Source organism: Paralichthys olivaceus, chromosome 5 (assembly GCF_024713975.1).
Source record: "Paralichthys olivaceus isolate ysfri-2021 chromosome 5, ASM2471397v2, whole genome shotgun sequence".
In the NCBI taxonomy this organism is placed as follows: Eukaryota; Metazoa; Chordata; class Actinopteri; order Pleuronectiformes; family Paralichthyidae; genus Paralichthys; species Paralichthys olivaceus.
The window spans coordinates 16,971,983-16,996,887 of record NC_091097.1 but is presented as its reverse complement, the minus strand read 5'-3'; the positions used below and the strand labels follow the sequence as shown (position 1 = coordinate 16,996,887).

The window sequence follows — 24,905 nt, the reverse complement described above, 5'->3', positions numbered from 1 at the left end:
AAAATGTCGTCTCAGTGCTGAATTATTCATTTTCTGGACAGTTTGACTGAAGATATTCTGGAAAAGACGGAACTGTTCAAAGAGGGAGAAGAAAATATGTGCAGGCAATAAAAGGGAAAAGATCTGGGGGAATATCTGGGCTTTCCCTAATATAATTCACTTTTTAGCTGATATATAACACAGAATTTCTTACTTTGTTTGTAATTCTTCTTCCGGAGTGCTTCTCTTCCATTTTTAAACCTCAACAAATATACACACATGGACCCAGAGAAATGGGAGGTTTTCTCCCTCTCCTTATTTTATTTGCTGGTGATGTAATACAATTTTCTTCAGTGAATGGTGGCTTTAGCCTGGGCAGTGACAAATGAACCCTGACAGGGGAAGTGAGCCTGCACACATTGCAGTTTCTAAAGCGAAATGCAATTGATGAGGGACCACTGAGAGGTGAGGCTTTATTTTCACCTGCACAACGTGAGGCCGCTGTGGTTTCCTCACACTTTTCTCAGGGGTGCGGACCCCAAATCCACTCCCAGGTCCTGAGAGTGGCGTTGTTTATCTCGATTCTTCTTCATCAAAAATGCACGAGCACATTCTGTCTGAGGCAACAAGCTTACTGTGTTTGCTCCGCAGCAAAGACGCATGGGAGGCTTTTGGTGATTTATAATTCTGGTGCAGTTACGTGTTGTTACGCTCTGCATTTAGTGTAGCTCAAATAAGACGGTGCTGGATCAGGACCTCAACATGGTGGTTGTGCCGTCTATAACCTGCGTTGACCTTATTGTCTGTAGCTGCAGGCTCGTTAATTGACTGGGTGTTCTCCAACAGCATCATTCCGGTTTACCGCCAGTCAGGTCGTTAATAATTTGAGCGAAGCAGGAAGACAAAACCAATACTGTCGGACTAATTTGCCTGTTCCTGTGTTTTGCGAGAGCACGGTTTGTCGGCGAGCTGCTGGGTTACTAATGAAGGAGAAAATAAAATAGAAACCCGGCTGAAATGATGTTTTAAAGTGAACCAGCAGTAAATGGGGACATAAAATAAATGTGATTTAAAATGTGGCCTTGGTTTTCTACATCAGTGCTTTTAAACTGTGAGCACAGTAAATCATTTCAGAGAAAATGATTTATTGCTGTGTTTGTTGTGTGCCTGTGGCTCTGTGGTCTACATTATATAAAGCCAATGTCATTATATATAAAAATTGACCATTTCATAAAAATGTCAAATTCATTAACTCACTCCTCATTCTTTCTTCTCTTCGTCATCCTCATGCTCTGTTTACCATCTGCATTAATAATAGTGGTTGTGTATAGAAGTAACTGTCGGTGTCTTTTTAGTGCTTGGTGGCCAAGAGTCTCGTGGGGTGCTGAGGAAAATCAGCGACATGCTGGAGATCATTATGAAGAGGATGGACACGCTGTCTAAACTGGGAAACACCACCGACACCCACAGACTGGATGAGCTCAGCTCGGCACTGGACAGGTACAGTTTGTCATTTCAATATCTCCTTTGTTGCTTAGGCCCATTAACAGCATTAGTTTATCGGTTGGACACAATGTGACAGACAACCTGCCGTCACTTCCGATTTGTCCCTGAGAGTTTGCGGGGGAGGCGACTCATCACCTGCACAATCGTCAGAAAATTGCATTGCGGCGGGTTTGTGGAGAAATGACCGGGCTCTTGGAAAGTAATGGCTCCCGCTGTTTCATCTCGTCTCTGCCTCGTATACAGTTTTGAAAAACACAGATAGAGAGGTAGAGTAAAGTGGGTAATTTGAATTTAGATACACTTTCCATGCAGGTAATGTAGCTCAAGCTCAGGAGCCACAAGCTGTAATTCTATGTTCTGTTTCATCCTCAGTCTATGTTGTAAAATCAGGAAAATGTGACTGAAATGCATCCAACCAAATATCATCTGCACTGTTTATCCTTTGAGGCTCGAAGGGAGTCTGGAAGATTCACTCTCACGTACCCATGTATATAGAGTTGCCAGTTAACATAACCCCAGTCTGCATGTCTTTGGACTGTGGGAGGAAGCTGGAGTCCTCGGAGAAAACCCTCAGAGACCAAGAGAGACCAAATTGCTAAACTGCAATTAATTTAATAGAAGGAGCAAATAGCTGCGAGCGGATTTGGATAATTTATTTTTAATCTTAAAAATAATTAGGGAATTCCAAACTATACATATTGTTATAGCTTATTGAGTAATTAACTTTTCTTATCAGTGGGTTAATATTTTTTTATGTGGCTGTGCATTGTGCAAAGAATCTGAATAATCTGTTAGCTATAGCCAGATTGTAGTATTACTTAGAAGATTTTCATAATGCAGTTACACTGATTGGTATGTACTGTTTGTTGGAGGTAAATTACCAGGTGCTTGTACAGATGTGATCCAGCTGTCATGGCAGACCTCCCTCTGGTGATGCCTGTCAGCAGCAACGCTGTTCGTTAACAGACCTATGCTCCAGGATAAAGTCGCACAGTTTAGTTTTGCTTGTGTTAGAAAGTAAAATGTGCAGCATTTTATTTGAGGGATAGAAAGGCGCTGAAACAGGTGGGGAAGGAACCGTAGCTCAAGGCTGTCAGGGATGAACACGAGGCGCAGGTCTGCAGGATACTCCAAAAATATGGAGGCTGAGGTAGACCTGAGAGATTCAGTGGGAGGAAAGAAAGAAGGCCAAGTACAGAGCCTGGGGGCATCCCAGTAGAGGAGACACTGTGAAGAGAGCTGTGAGCCAGGGAGGCCTGGTGTTGGAGGAGATATGTGTTAGAACAAACTCCGTCCCTGCATCTGAAACTCCCTGGGCAGATGGAGAAATGAAAGCGACTGTCACATAAAAAAAAAAAGAAGAAGTGCAGGGGTCTTGCTGGACAAGTTGATGGTGCCAGAGTTGTGTTGTGTGCTCCACGGTTTCCATGGCAACATACCTTTCCTCATACACACACCTTCCCCGGGTTTGAGGAGAGGAAGCCCCCCCCCCACCAGTTTCTGCCTTTGCTGCCTGTTTCCCTCCCTCGTCCTCACAGCCAGGAAACCTCTGAGTTCCACTGCAAACAATAACATAATCACCTCTCATGATGCATCGAGAGGTTTTGCAATAAAAAATAATTTTACAGTGTGGCTGCATGTGTCTGTGTCTGTGACAGAGGCGATGCAGCGTCGCACTTGGCCTGACTACTGCTCCTCGCAGGAGGGAAAATATCTATTGTAGTGTGGCCAAAGCTCCTCATATAATTATTTCTATCTGCTATTTGATATTACACTCCCAGAATTTAATTTTCTCTGGAAAAAGCCCTGTGGATATGCTTTCAGTCATATAGTTCTAACAATCATTTAATTGGCCTCTCAGGGACTGAACTGGAAATGTTAACAGAGAGAAAAGGCCAAATAGTTTTTAAACCAACACGGTGGTGAAAGTTTATCTTCTCGGCTTCGTTTAAGGTGATTAAAAAGCGCTGCATGGCTCAGGGTCAGGGGTCGACCCCAAGGATTAGTGTGTGATCTTCAGACAGGAGAGAAACTTTGTCCATGTGCTGTAATGTTAAAGAAGTAATTAACTTGTCCTCTCGCTGTTTAGCATGTAGCATTTAGCATATGGGATGAATGTGTGCGTGACCACGGCCATCTGTCTGCACGAGCGAAAGCGTTTGTGTCACTGTCTAATAATCTGTGTTTGTACTTGTATTCCAGTGTAATTGGCAATTAATTTACCCTGACCTGCTGGTCTACGGGGGAGAATAAAATGTTTTGGCTACTTCCTACCTCACCTTCTGAGTACTGCACTGAAACAAAATGAAATTGCAGTTTAGGAATATGTTTAGTTACGCAACATATAACAGTGAGATTGCTTTTCCCCTGAGAAACACACAGAAATACATTCAGACTTTTACTGCTCGATCTGCATCTGGCCTTGAACCACCGTTCCATTAGTTTTCGTGAGTTTCCGCCGGTTTACATATTCAGAGCAGTTTAACGAGCAATATAAATTCCTATAACGCTGCTACATGAAAAGAGAGCTCATTAAAATAAGTCATTACACTGTTTGTTTTCATGTAAAACAGGCCAAGGCAGAACTTCCATTGATTCTTAATGGCTGATTATAACATAATAGGCAGCACACGACTTTAAAGTCAAATAGTGATGTGGAAAAACTTTAGGGTTAAATTTGACATTTTTAACTTTTGTTGTTGAATGTCAGCTGTGACTCAAAAACTGATTTCAGAACAATTTTTACTGTGGCAGAAAAACATCCGATTTTTTTTTTTTGCCTCAGTCCGTCCTTGATAATTGAATTTCTTTTTCATAAAAGGCAACAAAAGACATTTTCAATGATATTAAAAATAATTGAACTTAAAATAAATGACTCTGCCAAGCTCCAGTTTCTTAATGTGCTTCCACAAAAAACATTAGATGTTTATGCATGTAGTTTTTACAGTGTGCATGTTGTAAACCATCATAGGAACGTGTGTAGAACATGAAATTCGAGTGTGTCCACAATGAAAATCATCTATAAATCTGGACAGCACTTTTAATTTGACGCAACACAAAATGCTTCATAGAATAAAAGCGATAAAAAGTCTACACTTACGTAAAACCCAGCCCTCCCCCTCATCCACACACGGAGCAAAACAATAACCGCGGAAGCGCTATCGTACATCTCATACATTCACAACGAGGAAACACCAAGAGCAGGTAAACAAAGATGAAATAATAAAATACTAACAGAGATTAGATCAGTGTTGCACAACCTCACAGGTTATCATGAAAACACCAATTCACTCTCCTGTAGCTCAACTTACTGTATATGGTTAAATATGTTTTTATACACTGCACATCATTTACTCATGAGGTTGTTTCATTGATTGTTTTTAAAGATGTGGACTAGGAAATTCAACTGCTCATTAAAGTAATATTTTCTTCTGTAATGAGGCCTTGATAGTGAAGAATATCATTTTCATTAATGACCCAAGCCAAAAGGAATAGAAAACATGTATTCCTTTATCTCCATCAATATTTCAGAGGTTGCAACACGCTTGCTGTAGAGATGAGGGAAGACCCTGCTTCTTCATTAGGGCAAACTTTAATTTTGTGTATTCATCTATCAAGGACAAGGTCAAATGCGCATTTCTATGCTCCTATTTACACCACACAGCAATTTAGTCCATCATGTCCTGTTTTATTCATGATATTTTCATGTCCAATGGTGGTCGAGGTATCAAAGAACGGCTCTAAATGGATAAAAGATTGCATTTCAATTCTTGATCACAATTTGTACTTAATAAGCGGTGATATAAATAGTAACATATCAATGGACAATCACCACAAATGTTTAATGTTAAGTTTAGTTTAGCTTTATCTCTGAGTCATAGTTTCATATCAATAAAAAATTAAATGACAAAATAGGAACAACAAGAATTACAGCGACTGATATTTGATCAGTAAAGAAAATAGTCACTATAGTTCAGTTTTTGTGTCACTTAAAAGTTTCACAAAGAGTTGCACTAACTTTACTCCACTGTGGATATTTGTCAATTCAGGTCAATCTGACTTTCTCTACAGAGTTTTTATCTTTGGGATGCCAGCAGGGAGACGGTTTTTTTTACGGCAGTATTGTATAATTTATTGCATAAATCCATTTAGCATTAATGTAGGCAGTCACGGTACATTCCTAAGGTGCTGCAGCTAGAAAAACGTCTCTGTCTTTACTTTGACGGATCACTGTTACCCAGAAAGATCACAGTTGTTGAGATGGCTTTTTTCTGCTTTAGCGTTTTCACCTTGCAGAGCGATTTCTGTGTCACGGGTTTGTTTCTGGTGACACTGCACAGCTGCACATCTTGGAAAGTGTTTTGATAAACAGGCTCCCGAGTGAAATGAAACTTTTACCAGCACTGGGATCCTGGAATGAACAAAGCTTCTGATAATTTGCTGTTTTTCTGTTTGTCGTGCCGGAGCGTTCCACAATCTCTCGGAACTGTCACACTGCATTATCACGTATGCTGCAAACCTCCTCTTTCCTTTGTACCTCTCTGAGTTTCATCCCTCCTTCTCTCCAGTGTAAATATTGTTTCTTTTCTTCCATTGTTTTGCCAAAAGCTTACAGAGGTCAAGTGCAGCGAAACCATTTGCTAACATTTTAATTGACTTCAGTTTTTATTTTCCCCCAAGGACCAGCTTTTAATATGCTGACTCACTTTTCTATCTCCACAAATAAATTATCTGTCACTGTTTAAAAGCTTTTTCCATTTCACGCTTCAAGTTCTGGACAATTAGCATTTCTCCCACCACTTTGTAAATGGAGGGAAAACAAAGCAAAAGGCTGTTGGTTGATGGAAGAAAGAAGAAAGAAATATACTGTCTCTTTCTTTTGAAGACGCCTGATTGCAGTTTATAGAGAATTCAGGTCAACTACAAGATGGTTGCTGCAGGAATATTTTTAGATTTTCACTTCCTGTGTGTGTGTGTGTGTGTGTGTGTGTGAGATCAGGATTCAGCCTATAGGGCTTGTGGAGCGCATCCAAGCCATAGCCCAGAACATGTCTGACATGGCAGTGAGGGTGGAGCAGATCCTGCAACGCAGTATGGCCAGCAACAGAGGTACGACACACACACACACATACCGTCTTCCCACAGCCCCGTCACACACCTGGAGAATACTAGAGTACTAACTACAACTGCAGCCCCTCAGACAAATCCTATATGTCCATTTCAAATCCCTCCAATCTGAAAACATTTTGCCACCATTCCCATGTAAGCATCACTGTCGAGCCTGGATCCAGTCTAATGCTTGAATGCACAATCTGTGTGTAACATGCAACCTGCTGGTTGATCATATAGAACATGACAGACATTATTCACGGCACATTACCCGTCCAAATACCAAGTCACTGTTGTGTCTCAGCTTTTGTGCACCGCACACACTCCATCGTCACCACACATCATAACCATGTGACAGCAGGATGTTTAAATCACTGTGATGAATTACTGCCTAGTTAATGGGATCCAAAGTCTATCGGCTTTCTTTATTAGCCTTCATTCTCAATTTCTTTATCGGGCGCAGAACAGAATTCGGACAGCACAATTTAATTTACAATTCAATTCCTCTCTTGTATCCACTACACTGCACTTTATGAGTGAAAACCGTTCAGCTCACGGGCTCATTAAAGTGTGTGAGATAATTTGTCTGTTGTCATAATGTCTGATATCGTTTAAACGAGGCCGCTCCGAACCTCTGCTAAGTTTTAACAGTGGCAGGCGGTGGCACTTCTCCCTGCAAGAGGTCCGCCGTTATCATGCTAATCAGACAGAATGGATGGCAATTATTTGTCTGCGAGTGTGCGCCTCGATGCCTGGCAGGACGCAGGCGGAGACGCTGCAACTGCTCCTTTAATTAGGCCCGGCCATGCTGAGCTTCAAGGGGGATAAATGAAGGGAGAGAGGAGAGGAAGGAGAGAGGGAGGGGAGAGTCAGCTGTGCTGCAGAGAGACATGGGAAGAGGGGAGAAGATTATGATTTTTATGAATCACACTTATGCAATCTATCTATAGTAAATCCAGCCTGTGGGTTGTATCAGATACTTGGCCATTCAGCAGGGGAGCCCAAGATTTTATAAGAGCCTCTTACTCTTACTCTCCATATCGTCCCTGTTCACCCCAAAGGTAGGTAGGAACATATATTAATATAGGCGTATAGAGATTTATAGATTTTCACCAGGGGGACGTCAAACCATCTGAATATAAACACAACAGATTTCCACCAAACGTGATGTGAATGTTACGCGGGACGGTGATGATGATTAACTTAAAGTCGACCCCCCCTTCAGCAGAGAGCTGGATGCTTGTTTAGGTGAATATTGCACAGCGAAAGCAATATTTAGTGTGTTTATGCTGAATCCTGCTTACCTGCCAAATACGGTAAAATCTTTATGGATGTTTTAACGGCCACTTACGGTCAGTCTGACTGTGATAGACGGTCAGTGCGTTTGAGTGGAAGAGGGAGGGAGAGCGCCGTCCTCCTGTTCTTTTCAATGGACGTCGTGTCTCCACTTCCTCCAACTATCCAGAAATGAAGCCAAAATATCCCAGATATGAACGCTGCCATCTTGGGCATTTGGAGCCATAGACTGCACAGTTTGGCAATCTGGGGGAACCAATCGTTACTTAGTCTAAACTGTTAATCATGGCGATTTACGGTAAGATCTTTATGGATGTTTTAACGGCCACTTACGGTCAGTCTGACTGTGACGGACGGTGTGTTTGAGTGGAAGAGGGAGGGAGAGCGCCGTCCTCATGATCTTTTCGATGCCATTAGGTTTCAACTATGGATTCAGCAGCGTTAACGACAGGAGGTTCACCCGCACACATAAATGATCTTTGAGCACGTTCAGCTCTTGCTCGTGGGGGATGGCAGATTCGACTGATTCCTTTTTAGTCATTTTGGTTAAAAGGGCATCAGTCAATTTTCACCATTTAGTCTTATGATTAATCACGATGCCGATACAGTTTATCTATAATTTGTATCTATCAATTTCATGGGGTTGGCTTTGTGTTGAATTAGATCTCACATAAAATCTATAGAGTAAATACGGCACAGGATGTTTTTTCCCCTTCCTCCTTGTGTTTGACTTTTGTGTCTCTGTTGTGCATTTTGCTGATTTGTGCCAGAGGCTGATATATGTGTGTTTTTATGATTTTGATAAGTACTCTGCATTCTTATTTTCTCCAGTTAGGGACGGGACATTAGGACAATGTGAGATTCCTAAAGATCCCCATCATCCAGACTGTGTCAGCAAGATGGATGTAAGTCTTCATATCTCACTTCGGTCTCAACACTCTCACACACAACAAACATCCCCATGTCCTCTGTTGGTGACTCACCTTGGTGCGACATACAGTTTGTATAATAAGATAAGCGGATGTTTAAAAGCTCCTTTGCAGAACGGGTTTAGTGGAGTAAAGATTTATGTATATGATGGGTGACAGCAAAGAAAAACAGGACATAAAAACTGAGAATGAGGAATGAACTAAGATGAAATAAAGATTTTAAATCAGAAAATATAGAAATAGCATCAGTAGCAAGAAAATGAGTGGGTGTGCAATATAAGTATAAGGTGACGTGTGTTTCTTTCGATAATTGTCTGGAAATGAGGGAACTCAAGATATCAGGACGAAAGGCGAGAAAAACATCCACCTTCTGTAATATTCAATAGCTGTAACTAAGAGGTCTGTATGTATAGAATCAATGTCTTTTGAAAATACACACATGCAGCATAGTCTATTATTATCACAGCCATGTTTATGGATGACGCAGGCCTCCGTAAATATTCCCATCGGTCCCATTAACACTACAGATGTATTATGTTCCACCTTATGTGTTGTTGATGGAGAATTTCTCTCTGCTAATTCACATTTTTCACAACTCACATACGTATGTGAAAAATGGGCACATTTAAAAATCTCAAAAACAAAATAATGCAAATAATAAATATGTTGTTCATGTTTTTGCTTTTATCTTATCTTTTCATCCATACATGTTATGCAGGTGTTTTAAATTTATAACACAAATTTCCGTACTTTTATCATTTATTATGGTTTATTGACTTAGAAAGCCTTTCAGCGTAGGTTGTGCAAATTTGAGAGATCTGACGCATCGGAGGAAGTTTCATTACAGTGAGCGTTAATACCGATAAAAAGCACTTTGTAAGACTTCACATGATTAACAGTGGTTTATTCTGATATCAACACAGGGGAGCGATATGAGAACCACCATAAAAATATACTTCAAATCTTTTAGAGGTAACAGTTTGGGTCTTTCCAGTGGATGCGCGCTCGTTGGACCTCGGATCCCTGTTACGCCTTTTACGGTGTGGACGGCTCCGACTGCTCCTTCCTCATCTATCTGAGTGAAGTCGAGTGGTTCTGCCCCCCGCTGGCCTGGAGGAACCAGACCGCTACGCCGACCCTGAAGCCTCCGCCCAAGACAAAGGTAACGCAACCCTTCAATTTAGATTCCACAGCAACGAAGTTCAGTAAGACCCTGCAGAGGCATTACCCAGCTGCACTGCCGACTTGATAAGATTAGATAAGATTAGATTATACTATGATATGTTTAAGTCAAAATCTTCGCAGGCAGATTAAGCAAATCATCTGATGACTCATGTCCAGCTCTGAGCATTGACAGCGTTACAATGAAAATACGGTGTGACCACATTTTGGATGGAAATGTGTTTTGCCTCACACTGCTGCTTCAGAGTGTTTTGAGTCTATTATCTAAGCACACAGGATTCTTTGTCGTGTTTTCTTCATCGCTTGCTTCTGGCAGGATCTGAACACCCCACTCAACCCTATCTCTCATTGGGTGTTTGCCGTCACTGCTCAAGGCCCAACCTGCCATTTGCCTCCTCCTCCCCTGCTCTTCTCCTCAGTGTAATGTACAGCCGGCACAACAGGCCCTGATGGGAATTTGTTCTTCAGCTCTCCCCTCAGCTCTAATTGCCAGCTTGTATTCAATGATACTAATCTGGAGGCTTCCCCTCTGCACGCTGCATTTTGTGCTGTGCCATACAAGTTGCTTTGGAGAGCAATAATTCACCCACATTGTGCGACTACAGTTCAGCGCTGCATATTGATTGGCTTTGAGAGAATCTTTTTATCGCAGATGTGTGTCCGGGAGGAACAGTTGTGTTTTCCTATATCTCTTCTGTATATGTTTAAGTCTTCTGTTCTTTCCCGGGCACTCGCTCCATTAAATGACACTCACGTGCTGGTATTGGAGTGTGAAGCTGTGATCATAGTGGGCAGAGGAGGAAATGTAAAGTGAGCAGAGTATTTATGAGGATGATCCAGGAATCCCTCAGGCAGCCTGTTAGAGAGCCCTCGCCCAAGGCACCAGCAGATAACGAGACAGGACAGCAGACGCTTTACCGTCTCAAATGAAAATAGCAGAAACTGGCAGAAAACAGCCGAACAACGTATATATTTTGTTGTGGTTTTCTTCGTGTCCTGCCCCTTCTGCTTTAGGTCAAGGTAATATAGTTTTATAGTTTCTGGTGCAAAAGTTCTGCAGAACACTAAATAGAGCACAAGCCCAAACAGTCCCCTCATGAAACATTTAAATCCACTAGATCTGGATTTTTATTTGGATCTGGACCAAATTGCTCACACTCATAATTATCAGTCTCATAAACGGGATTCTTTTCATCAATATCCATGAATTATTCTCTGAGAAATCAACAGATCCAACCAAAAGTTTATCGGTTCATCCTTTGGTTGTGTCCCACCCCTCCAAAACATTTCATGAAAATAAGTTGAGTAGTTTTTACGTCATCCAGCTAACTACCAGAAAAAACAGACAGAAATATAATGTCCTCGGCTGCAGATCTTTTCTGCACTTTTGATACTTTCCAGTAATTTGTCTTGCTCCTGTCATCCAGGCTGTTTTCCAGTCCGACACTGGGCCTCTGCTGGAGCAGCTGGGCACCGGGAAGGAATCGCTGAACTTCATGAAGAGACGCATCCGCATGCTGGCAGCGCAGTGGGCTTCAGCTGCACGCCGCTTGGACGACAAGCTTCGCAATCACTGGAGAGAGAAAAAAAGGGTGAATATGAGGCATCTTCACACCCAGAGTTTTATCTGCTCGCAGCGGAGGATGAAAGTGTAGGATGACAATCTGTTTGGTTTCATCTTTTCAAAGTGTGGTGGTTAACAGACAAGCAGAGGCACTAACCAGTAAAAAGCCTCCTCTCTGTTTCAAGAGATTTTGTTTTGTTGTTTTTTTCCACATAAATCTGGAAACATATTCTTCAGCTTTTCATTTGATGAAAATCCATCTGTGTAGTCTGTAAAATCTTGGCGCAGGATGTTGTGGATCAAACGGTTCCACCACAGACACTGAATCCCAACATTTAAGACTGAAACAACTGATCCAGGCCGGACCCACATTTTCTTATTGATTCTTAGCCTCCTGTTTGTCAGTCACTGCAGTATCACAGTTTTTCCAGTTACTGAAATAAGTAGATAATGGTGGAGAGTAATTGCAGTCCTTGGTTGGCTTCGGTGCACTCGCTCTCCTGACATTTACAGGGATATCTAAGAACTCCCTGAAATGGCAACAACACTGGATTTCTCCTCATGAAAGATACTTAGACTTTAAATTACACGTGTTGTAAAAATTTTCCAACAAAATCATGTTTCTATCCTTGAGATTGGGACTGTGTACTCAGAAAATGCTCACCAAAACACCATTTTTCTTTCATGCTGTAAAACTAAACTGTGCAGAACACCCACATCACTGCGCCAGCTCAGTGTTCCAAGCCGCTTCTCTTTCATCCTTGGATTGCTGAGAGTTATTTTTGTGGCTGTTTTCATGTGTTAATGAAACAGTGAATTGTATGGCGTTGGAATCGGCTTCTGTCGATGCCTGTGAGATGCCAGCAGGCCTCTTTGCTTTAAGCTTGGGTCCACAACACAGAGGCAATAACTCAGTCAGTGTCAGTCAGTTATTAAATTCACTTTCAAATCCACAGACATTTGAAACTGGTTGAAAATAGGTGACTGCAAAACCACTTTTATCACCTGGATCATATTTCACGGAGCATGACTGAAAATAACCAGGTCAAGTGTATGTGTAGCTGTCATGTTATTCAAAGGGACTCATACAGTAGAATGCATGTGTAGTTTTAAGTGAATGTAGGATTTAGTATTTGAGATCCATGCATGTATGAGGAGACATAGTAATTTCATTATGCTGTTTGCCATACACAGACAATGGCCGAGCACTGCACTGAATTCCTTTGGATTATCATTGGTCCTGAACACATGTTTATAAAAATGGATGGTGTCTGAAATGAAGCCAAAATATTCCAGATACGAACGCTGCCATCTTGTTAATTCGGAGCCAGAGTCTGCACAGTAGCGATCGGGGGGATGGTGACATGGTATCGAAGTCCCGTCAACACACAAGCTCAACCAATCAGTCTGAACTGTTAATCATGACGTTTTAATTCATTAGTCCAAATGTAACCATATGTCTGATTGTCTTCACAAGTGCTTCAGATTTAAATTGTTTTACAGAAATCCTGTAGCACAAACTTTATGAGATGCTGCTATCGTGACGCTTAATAAGAAACAGAAGGAACATAGTGTAGTGTGTGTTTGACACGTGTTGAAGACCAGGACTGCACAGAAGGAGATATGGATAATTATAAAAACAAGAAATATGCCAATCTGGCACATTTCACAGGTTTGTGTTGATGATTTTTTTACACATTTACATGCTGTACGCAGATGTATGTGCATGTATGGAGCATTGTATGAATATAGCACAGTGTCATTATGCATATGTTCTTCTTCTCACAGTTGAAGGGTGTCAGAATGAATAGCTGTGTACTGTATGGCTCGATGCTCTGAAAGCAAAACTGAAACATGAGAAATTAAAGAAATCAATTTATTGTGTTTTGCTTTTTGCAAATAAGGCGACAGTACCCTGCTTTTCCACCTCATGTGATATATTTTATTTATCATTTTCTTTCATCGGCCGGTTTTCACTTGGATAAATTTGTTAATAACATTACACTCTTCCCAAATGCCTGCTCCCTCCCCACGGTGGAGCAGGCAGTGTTTATTGTTATTGTGTGTTTGACAGTAATGTTTTTTGTCCATTAACCAGACCCTGCAGCCTTGGCCTCCATCACTGACACTCAGAGTCCTGTTGAGAGACAGAGGGAGACTGATTTGTAGAGAAGACAGATGTCTTATGGAACATCTCTGGCCAACCTTTTCTTTCTGCTCCTGTCTTTCTCCTCTCAGAGCTCTGCACTTGTAGCAAATCCATTTTCAGCTTCAGAAAATTTCCCTCAAGCATTAGCCTCAGCGATCTGTCGCTGACAAGAGCCACAGATGTTTCCTGCTAAATTCTCTTTCCTCTCTAACTTCCTGCCTAGATAAAATTACTTTATAGTGACTATCATTATGTTAACTGACCCTGTCACTGAGTGATGTCTAAATACAAAACACTGAATTAAGCCACCACCTTCTATCATTTTCCCTAATAAAAGTGATTTTGAATAGTTTTTTTGACTTACAAACATTTGGTATCATTTTTAAAAGAAAAGAAGCATCCATTTGAAAATGACCTGACATCTTTTAAATCTCCATTAACATTTTTAAACCAGGCTGTAGCTTTGTTGGTCTCCTCAAGGACTTTCAGAAATTGATTTTGGAAGGCAGTGTAGAAGAAATTGGAAAACAAGGTTTGTTGTTTATGTGGTTAATAGCTGAGAACTTCTATCTCCCCCCATCAGCAATTAAAGTGCCTGCATATTGTTCTGCATATCAATTAGACCTCAACAGGTCACTTTTAATTTCAACTCCACACACAGCTGATTGTGTTTCTGCATTGGTACGATCACTTGATTCCTCACATATATTAGAAAGTCAATTATTTTCAAATATCTGACATCAGTGATCCGTCACAAATATCAGAATCTATGCATATTGAGAAAATTGCTCTCATGAAATCTACATTTTTCACCACGCAAGCTGGAGATAAACTTCAGATTGATGAAGACCTGTTCTCTTCCAAACTTCTCACACAACATGGTGCTGCGTCGTGCTCCAATCTTCTCTTGCCTTGACTTTTGTTTTATTCTCCTTGAATTCAGATTCTCGTCCATGTGGGCTTCCTGACAGAGGAGTCAGGGGACGTCTTCAGTCCCAAGGTGCTGAAGGGGGGTCCGTTGGGCGAGATGGTGCAATGGGCCGACATCCTCACAGTCCTGCACGTGCTGGGGCACAACCTCAAGATCTCGGTTTCTCTCAAGGAACTGCACGGGTAAGTCCCGGTTTGACCCATTCCTCTCAGATAACTCTGAAGCTGGCTGATGTTCGGGAATGTGCAGGAATCATCTTTTGTTTCATGAAAATGAAAAAAAAATCAATTGTTCTTTTTGGCTTTTTTCTTCGAACGAAAATGTTGTTGTTCGTTTCTGGATGTTCTGCAAATGATCAACAGCCCAATCGGAGTGCTTTTGCCCACACGCTGTTTTCCATCACCTTTCGCCACACACAGTTAAGCTATCTCGCTCTCCTGCCGAGTGCCGTATCAACCTGAGGGCTTGACAGCATCTCTACAACCTGTGCATGTCTTTCTGTTTGAGATAACGTGCTTTTCGCTCCTCACCACAAACCTAAGTCCATATACCAGCAGACACACACACACATACATTCACAATGTGTCTTCCAGTCAGACAGAGGAAATGGTTCCATATAAAAATATAAGACTGTCACCCCAGATTGGTGCAGTTTTGGCGAGGACATTTTCTTGGTCAGGAAAAATGACTGTGTAAAAGACTTGATTTGCCATCGATTCCTTTCTGCCGGTGGGGTTGTGTGCAGCTGCAGCGGATGATAATGTGTGCTTGTTATTGAGCACTGTAACCATTGCTGTAGGGAAGAAGTAAGGGGCATTGATGAGTTAGAGCTGCACTTTGATCTGAGATTCCAGACTGTGGAGAAAAGCTGCTTTGATAAGAACAAGCTGTGGAGACCAGTGAGGTGGGAAGGATGGCGCAGGAGGAATTCTTCTGTTGGCCCTGCTGTTATTTACCCCACTAATTGGAGTCATGGTGTATTGAATCAGCGCGGTCTGGCTACCTGGGGAGCATGTTTGAAAATGGTAGAAGTTCCGACTCACAGAGAAACATCAGCCAAGGTTAGGGGTTGTACTTTCCAGCAGATTAATGTCTATTGTGTGTGTGTGTGTGTGTGTTGTGTGTGTGTGTGTGTGTGTGTGTGTGTGTGTGTTTGAGTTTATAGACAGCTGCGATTTATGTAATAGTCCATTAAGGTTGATATTTTCATCTATTCTTAAGGAAATTGAATGTTTGGCCTTAAAGAAAACAAGCTGCATATGTAAAATATTCATATGTCTGATTGTATTCCGTCTTTGCTTTTAGCCCCTTAAAGACACAGTGTTTATCTCCCCCCTATTTTTAACGGCCTTCCTAAATATTGTCCAGTTAATGGCAGATGCCAAACATCCATAAACCCCTTCTCTGTGACTGCTAATGAAAAGAGAAGAGGGAACACTTCTCTACATCCCTTACTCTTCCTCTCCCACGTGCTATTAAATTGACAGATCGTTATATGGGCTGTGCTCCCACAGATTCCCTCAGGCTTGGATCTATTTACATTTTCTGCTCTTCCCTTTCCCACCCAGGCTTTGTAAAAGAAGCAGCTGTGGTTCTCATGTGGACACGATTGTTGACTTGTTTAAAGCTTTCTCCGAAATTAGCCGCACTGGGAGCTCAGTTACAGCGGGAATCATAAGCCGTTTTCAGACATGACCTACGGGTGAAATCCGGAGAATTGGATACGGAGTTTACCCAGAGTTTGCACAACAGACGTGTTCACAACAGCAACAAATCCTTTGCATTATTCAGGCAGAGGCAGGAAGTGACGTATCAGGCTGTCCTTAGAGAATGTGGAGTGTCTCGCTCGTAAATCTGTGTTCACACATGCACTTCCTCTGGAGAAAAAACAGGAGGACTGCGGAATCAGTGCATGTCTGAAAGCAGCTAGGCTGTTAGTTTGCATCACATAATTGGCTGTAATTGGGAGCACTCACACTCTCTGGTGGCTTCACAAAGTACACACCCTGGCTGGCGTGTTCCCTTTGCTGTCCTGCTTAGACAAATCAGCTACTCTCGCACATTGCATCCTCACAGTAAGATCCTAGCTCACTTTCCCTGCAGCTTCTCCTTTCTGTAAGTCTTTTCTGTCTCCACACACTGCTGCAAGATATCCTCGAGGGATGCACCAATATAGCAACATGGACGTATAGTTATGTAATTGCAGTGATTGTAATTAGGGAACATTTGCAGTTATTTTTTATACATCCACCCACCAACCCATCAACCAACTGATCATCCCACTTACCCACCGACCCACCCACCCACCAACCAACTAACCAACCCACCAACCAGACTTTCATATACCACTTTTCGTACAAACAATTTAACAAAAAGTGAAAAAAGTGTTTAATACAGCTACATTTTCTAATGTGCAGCTAGAAAACACACATAAGAACAATTGGCTGGAAAAGCACCTAGCTATAAACTTCTCATATATATATTATTATTATGTCAAACTAAGAAGACGTAACCACTGTTTTAGAGAAAGGACACAGGGGAATTTAAATATAGCACGATGTAAAACAGATGGCACAGCTGTTCATGTAAAAAAATTTTTTTATCAGAACATACTTTACCACTCACCTTTGCATATCACATTTAGGGAAATGATTATGACCTAGAAAAACAGTAGAGCCTGATAAAGATACATCAGGCACATGTGAACTACTGGGAGCACAGCTGGTCGTACAGTCTCATGGCACAACCCCTCTGGTAGTGCAAGAGAACTTTATTTGTAAGGTTGGAGTTTAGCATTGAGCTAGAAGCACTACGCTGGTCGCAAGAGTATCCTCCACATAGCTGCTGATCCAATTCTAAGCTGTAAAATTCAAAATGCTGCTGAGTCAAAATCCTGGTGGTCCCAAGAATGCTGGAAACATTCAAAACAAATCCATATTTAATCACTGAAGCTATTTTCAAAAAAATTGTATTACCTTACACACGTTTTATTTGATGGTAATAATTCAAGAATCACAGATGAGATAGATTCATAGTGAGAAATGATTGATTTCCATAGTCTGCATTATTCACTCTGTGTGTACAATCTTAGACTACAAGCATTATTCATTCACGACTTCTCCAAACCTTCTATTGCTGCAGTGAGATTTGGGTTTGAGACGTGAACCTGTTTGACAGGAAGCGAATCATGAAGTGAAAAGTAAAAGACCGATCCACTCAGACGCCGAGTGTTGGTAATAAAAGAACAAGAGAAGTGGTGAAGTCTCTGTCTCTCATCTTTTCTTGGATTTACTGTAATCGAGGTGGAGTCTCAGGAGGCTTAGACATCATTTCTGTCAGTAACACTGGCACTCGTCGCGCTCCGAGGAGAGGGAGCACTCCTCCCACGGCAGTTTGCCGAGCGGCGAAGACAGCTGTTACTTCCGCTTTGGGATCTCCCCTCATCTCCTCCCAGTGTGACATGGGTAATTAGCCAGCGACGGAGCATGACACCTCAACACCTGAGGAGCGAGGAAACGGAGGCGGGGGAGATATAAGAGGGAGTCAAGGGGCTGTCAGGTACAGGGGGCTCTGTCAGCAGAGCGGACAAGTATTGTATGCACACACCGCCACTTAGTCCTGTTGTCAGCCACAAAAAAATTAACAATATTTTTGATACACCACCGATACCAACTCTGCTCCGAGTGTCTGTCTGTCCCACGCTGATGTAATTCCATGTTTTTTTTCACGCTCTCAGGCTCTCCCGCTGTTCTCTCCTCCGGTTTGAAACACAAGATCCGAGCGCTGCCTTGCGTAGATGCTTTGCCGACGGCGTCTCTGTATGAATACGTGTAGTGGTGCACTTCACAGAGCACATTAACACAGCCACCAGGCAATTTCTCTGTGTTTCTTTGCTGCACACATACAGACGAGCTCTTCGAATTGTGTGATCGGTAACTTAAAGAAACTACTTAAGAAAAGTCTGATTGAGGGTCAAATGCGTCTGAGACTCACAAAGCGAACCTGATGACAGGTGTGCATGTGCAGACATTGTGTAGTTTAAAAAAGAAACTTCATATCAAAGCTTTTTTTTTTTGCCCAGATGCACAAAGAGCTCCATTATACTGCCGGTGTCAGGTCGAGGTTCATTTTCAGAGTATGAATACTTTTAAATATATCATCTACTGTGCTCAGTAACAGCTCAATCCCTCCATGTCTCAACCCAAGCATGAAGGCGAACTTACATTTTATTTTCAGGTGTAAAACCTTTTGTTATACAGCGCGAAAAGTTATGTAGATTATAAAAACATTCAAATATCTTGTTGTAACATGACTTACACACTCTCCCGCTTTATTACATGATACTATCAATTTTTCTTTTTCTGTTGTGGCAGCAATAACCTTTTAATGGAAACGTTGTGGAGAACAGAAACATTACAGAATGTGGCTCATTTACACAATTTGATTATACGCTCCACTTCATGCTTCACACAGCAATACGCTGCCACACCAGAAAGATTTGAATCAGGCTTCACTCAGATTTTATGTCCCTACACACACAAATTGTTTTTGCTGCAGCATAAGGACACGATTTACCACAGCTTAAGAAAATAAGGTCCTCTTGTGATGTAGACAGCTCAGAAAGTGCCTCCAGAAAGAGAAGGAAGAGAAAAATGGAGCTGCTGATTTTTGCTCCACCGTCTTTCTTAGTGTAAAAGCAAACTGTAAATTCAGATTTTTTCCCCAGATGGTTATGTTATTGATGTGTTTCCCCCATAAACAAAGTTATCTTTCCATTTTTTTAAATGAAACCAGAGAATAATGATTTACTCTTCATGCATGTACAAAGCTGGATGACACAGAGGGAGAGAGCGTTCCCTATGTGCTCTGTTTTAAAATGAGATGGGAGTGTGCACATCAAAGTGGCACATCAGCTCTATGTGATCATGGCAGTGGCAACATATGAGTTTTTGTCTCCTACCACTATCCCACTGTCCCATGTGATGGATTAGCATGCCAGACCCCACTCCCTCTGCAAGGCCGGCTACACACACACACACACACACACACACACACACACACGTACATCCCTCCTCATGCCCATGACATTCTCCTCACGCTGCGATTCCTGCACCAGCCTCAGCCCCTAATATGTGCCTGGAAATCTTCCACAGCTAATTCCACTCCCTGTTGGATATTTACGTTCTTCCTTTAGAAGGGAATGTGGAGCGAGGCTCTCCCTGTTTCCCCAAAACTGGTGAGTTGCCATGGTGCCTGTGGCCAGCCATGACAGAAAGGAAAGTGTGCCCGGTGGAAATGTGGGCACGTCTTGCAGCTTTTGTTTTCATCTCTTTTTTATTTCTTCTCGTCTGTGATCTGAGCAGGTCATTAAACCAGAACTATTGTGTTTTCAGGTTTTGTCCTTTTATTGATTAGTTAATAATAAAATAAAAGTTGAATTTATTTTACGTACAAATACTGAATGTGTAGCCAAGCTCTGATATAATTAATGCTTTTCTGCTAAATTCAGTTTCATCCAAAACGCATTAGAAACCCATTTTGACGTCAAAAGTTGCATTGGACGACATATTCCTTCATTTTAATGGACACAGCCAGTGGGATTTAGACTTGAGAATTTGTTTTCACATGTCGATGTCACAGGTAGGACACTGCAACACATGAAATATAAAACCTTCTTGTACATACAAGTTCCAATCACGGAGGCAGTTTGTTAAGTGCTGTAATGGCAGAGGGGACAAAGCTCCTGTTGAAACGGGCCCTCCTCCATTTAAGCCCTCTGTACCTCCGTCCGGATGATAGCGATGTGAAGTGATGATTGAGGAGGTGGTCGGTGTCAGGTGTCATTTGCAGTCGTGAGTATTGATGTGCGTGTGATGGCTCTGTCGTTCATGTCCGAGATTTTGGGTTTGGAAAGGCTGATGGTTTCAGAGGCGTTGTGTGTGTGTGTGTGTGTGTGTGTGAGCATGTTATGAAAACAGGTGGAACAATACAGCAGAATGGGTTGAACTTTTATAATTTACACTGTGTTGTTGCATTTTCATCATTTCAGACTAAACTTATTTGCTTCATATCATAATACATCATAATTAACAAAATGTCACATATCTAAAGATGTGAGATGTTTTTTAATTACTTTTTAATAGTTTCCGATTATGATTGAGATGTATATCATGGAGCTGTAAGCTGATTGAACTTGTTAGCAGAATAAATTCATCGTTAGTTTTGGCTTTTCATTGGATTCGTTGGTAATGACAGAAAGATAAAATAATTCCTGCCTTATCCTTTTTAATCTTCCGTGTGCTCCTGAGAAGGAGATTGAGTAAAATTTATAGATTTGTTTGTGTCTATGCTTGTGTGTGTGTGTTTCCTCCTGTTTCCCCACTTTAATGCGCTTTAATCCTTTTACTCTCCCCTTAAAGTTTCTGTGGATTTGCATATATCCAATTAAACTTGGGAACAGCAGCACCTTCAGTGGATGTGCGAGGAGCAGAGTCACATTCAGTCACTGTAATACATCTGCTCGCACATTAGTGCACGTCAGCATTAAACTATGAAAGGCTGTAATTCTTAACTTAAACCCACACAGTTAAATCTCACAGAACCATTTATGAAACACACACACACTTATGACGGCACATGCTCTTTTCTACCACACACATGCTATTGAAAGTGCAGACACACACACACACATATGCACAACAGAGGAAATGTTTAGTGTGGATGAGTTCATTTGAACGTTGGTCTTTAAATTTTAAAATGTGGAATTTCCATAAACTGTGTTGTGTTTGATCATATAACTTTATTTCATTACGCCTCTATCTCCCATTTTGTGAAGCACTTTGCAATCTATATAAATAAAGTTTATTTTTCCCGTAAACCTACTGACCTGCGTTAGGGATTATATGTGGTTGACTGGACTTCACATGAGTCCACCTGGCTGCATTCTGCACACACACTAGAGCGAACACGAATACCTGAAGCCCTATTGTTTGTGTAATCAGTAAATTGCCTGGGTGTGTACTTTTGAGGGATGAAACCGAAGCCTAAAGCACCGCCGGCTGACACACTCTCCCTCATTAGCCCTTATATTGTAGGAGAACTGGCCACTATGCCTGTTTCCACAAGGCTGCAGTGCTGACTAAATATGTTCACTGTCCAAAGGAAGATCGATAGTCTCTTGTTTTGCAGGTGTGTGTATGTGTGTGTCTGTGTGTGTGTGAAAGGCCTCCCCCTCTGGGGAATAAGGTTTGGATCTGCAGTGTGAGCACCTGCTGAGATTCAGTAAGTTGTAAGAATGAGAGGACACCAGATGATAACTGTGGGTGGGATGAAGGGTAAAGGTTTGAGCATCACTAAGTCACCGCTCAGACCAGATATCACGATCCATCCTGCACGAGTTATCCAATCACAAGGGCTCGATGCTGCGACACAGATCTGAATGTGCCTGAATGCATCCTGAGATCTGCTCACTCTGTATCAGTTTTAATCCTGAACACCTGAAAATGCTTTTCACATGACCGCTCACTCAGGCCTGAATTTGTAGTTGACTTTGTATAATGATGAGGCGCTGGACTGGCTCCTCCAGCCGGCCCAGCACTGTAACCATGCCCTTCATCTGCAGACACAATACACATCATGAGAATCACATCCACTTACATTCTCTATGAATATGAAAAATATATAAAAACCCATTTGGTGAGATGATACATACCATTTGTGTTTTCTTTCTCATTCATATTTAATGTTTTATATGTTATGTATGTTTATAATATTTTCTTTTTCTAGAATCTCCTTCACAGACACAAATCTTTCTTTGATTTCTAAGGACCAGTCCTTTTATTTTGCAATAAATCCGGTCATTTGGTCATTTTGTTGCCCCAGGAATCCTTATCTTGATGCACAGCAAAGTACATTTAGCGCACATATTATCTTACACGGCTGCACATCCACTTACACTTTCTTTGCTTTTAATAACTGCTTAAGTTTGACAAAGCCCGTTTTTCTCTTGGAATGAGAACAGACACGCTTGATTTTGTTTTTCACAAACAAAGTGCTACCTTGATCCTGGCTGAAAGTGGAGCACGCTGAAGCTGCACTGTACTTTGTCATAGCCAACAACACATTTGCATTTCCTGTTATCCCTTCTCTGTTTTTTTCGGGGGGGGGGGGGTTTGGACAAAAGGCTCCTTTATAACTGCTCTTGTGAGATTATTTCTTTCAGGCAGCAGTCGATATCGAGACTGATCAAGCCAGACTGGTTCACTGCACGGAATAATACAAAGCAAACAGGGAACTAAATTCAGGCTCTGGCTCAGAAATTGAATCTGTGCTATAAATGCACAAAGAATAAAACTGTCGCATGTGCCCTGTGAGCATGATGCCGGGCACAACATGCAAAGCAATATATAGTACTGTTTGAATCAGAGCTTCCCTTATTCAGTTAGTTGTTTATTACCTTTTTTTAAAAAAGACCCAACAACACTCTAGAGGAAAAAGATAGCACGTTTGTGTTTTTCTCTCGAAGCGGTGTTATGTGGTGTGAGTGCTTGGACGGTGTGATGACAAGGGCAGATTCTGCAGAAATAAATCCTGAAAACAGCCACAGCTCGCTCTGCATCTGAGAGAAGTGTGGTTAGAAGAACGTGCAGTGAGTCTTAAGGTAACAAACCGGTTCTCTTGTGTGAGTCATGTGCAGACAAAGTGGGCGACTTCTCAGTGTGCGGCATCGCGATGCAATTGGGTGCTTTCATTCTCCCTGTCTTCTACTCTCTTGCTCTCCCTGCTCACACTTCAGAGGAATCACGCAGCAGCCGTCCCTTTAAAATCAAGTCCTCTCCTGATCCGCTGTTTGCATCGTGATGGAGGGAAAGTATTTTACAGTGGTTTTAGTCTTTGTGTAAGATTTCATTGCAAACATTCATTCTCCTGCACAGGTACAAAATTGTAGGAGCAACAATATGATTATATTATTTTTATTATGAAACTTCAGCAGTGATATTACTTCCATTGGTTGAACACATAGTATCAGTGCAAGTGATGACCAGATTCTGTTCAAGCTCTCATCACATTAGTTATGACTCACACATTTTCTCATTCCACTGCTGAGACGATTCCACAAACTCCTCCACATTTTCTTTATCTTCTTGTTTTCTTCCTGTGTTCTTCCTCTCTTCTCTCTCACACTGGTGCTGTCCTTCTTCCTGATTTTGGTGTTTTCATGTGTCATGTCTGACCTGTGTGTGTGTGTGTGTGTGTGTGTGTGTCTCTGTGTGCAGGTTTTTGGGTGTCCCTCCAGGACGAGGAAGCTGCCCCCTGACAGGACCTCTGCCCTTTGACCTCATCTACACCGACTATCATGGATTGCAGCAAATGAAGCAACACATGGGTCTGTCACTGAGGAAACACAAGTCAGTCCTTTTCGCTCTTTTCTCACAGTCTTGTTGTAAATTGTACCTTCTGTTTGTTTACCAACTCTGTTTCTTTGTTGTGTCCATTCTGGTTTATCAATAATTGCTTTTCTGATGAGATGCATCAGCATTGGCTTATTGACCTGCAGGCGTTTCAGGCCAGTGGTCACCGGGCCACCAACTCCACCATGCATCAACAAAAGTCTCCCTTTAATTTGGCTTCTTTACACACTGATCAATGAACAAGGAGCAGATGTTTGACCTTATGTCACTTCCTGTTTATTTGGATCACATAGAGAAAGTTAATGTGGATTCATAGGAATTAAAGCTTGTTGAAAAACCAACATATTGCAGCTGGAGGCAAAGCAAAAACCATGCAAACATCTTTTAATGTACTCAGGCATCCCTGCAAAGGAAAATATATTTCTGAAAAGGAGAAGAATAACAGTAATGTGGAGATAATGATAATCATCATGGGTGCATTACAGTTTTTAGATTATATGGTGCAGCAGTATCGCAGCTTGCATCCTTCATTTTAATTTGAAAACATAAGAAGAGGAGGAGGATGCTACATTGGGTAAATAACTGAGCAGCAGGAACTTTCACAATAATTCCTCCTGATTCTTTAATTCTCTAAAACACTCCCACAGCAGGGTAGCGGGGAAATCCTCTGCCGATTCCAGTCAGTGTGAGTCGACTGTCAACTGATCGAGCGACACTCCTCAGCTGTCAAAGAGTGACAGACTTTCATTTCCAGCCCTGCCCTGATACTGATTAAAGATGCAGGGCGTTGATAAATCTTCTCAGATTGGATTACATCAATGGATTTTGTGACTTTGCTTGTGTTAATGTT

The 24,905-nt window shown here is 41.7% G+C and overlaps 1 protein-coding gene across 1 annotated transcript in view; it reads left to right on the top strand.

The window, feature by feature from the left end:
• LOC109639533 (alpha-1,6-mannosylglycoprotein 6-beta-N-acetylglucosaminyltransferase B-like) overlaps window positions 1-24,905 on the top strand; it is a 50,579-nt gene that overhangs the window by 13,427 nt on the left and 12,247 nt on the right. Inside the window, exons 4-10 of the mRNA XM_020103044.2 lie at window positions 1,335-1,479; window positions 6,485-6,594; window positions 8,722-8,795; window positions 9,814-9,981; window positions 11,429-11,593; window positions 14,658-14,827; window positions 23,921-24,052. Of these exons, the coding sequence (XP_019958603.2) occupies window positions 1,335-1,479; window positions 6,485-6,594; window positions 8,722-8,795; window positions 9,814-9,981; window positions 11,429-11,593; window positions 14,658-14,827; window positions 23,921-24,052 (964 nt within the window). The remainder of the gene's footprint in view (window positions 1-1,334; window positions 1,480-6,484; window positions 6,595-8,721; window positions 8,796-9,813; window positions 9,982-11,428; window positions 11,594-14,657; window positions 14,828-23,920; window positions 24,053-24,905) is intronic.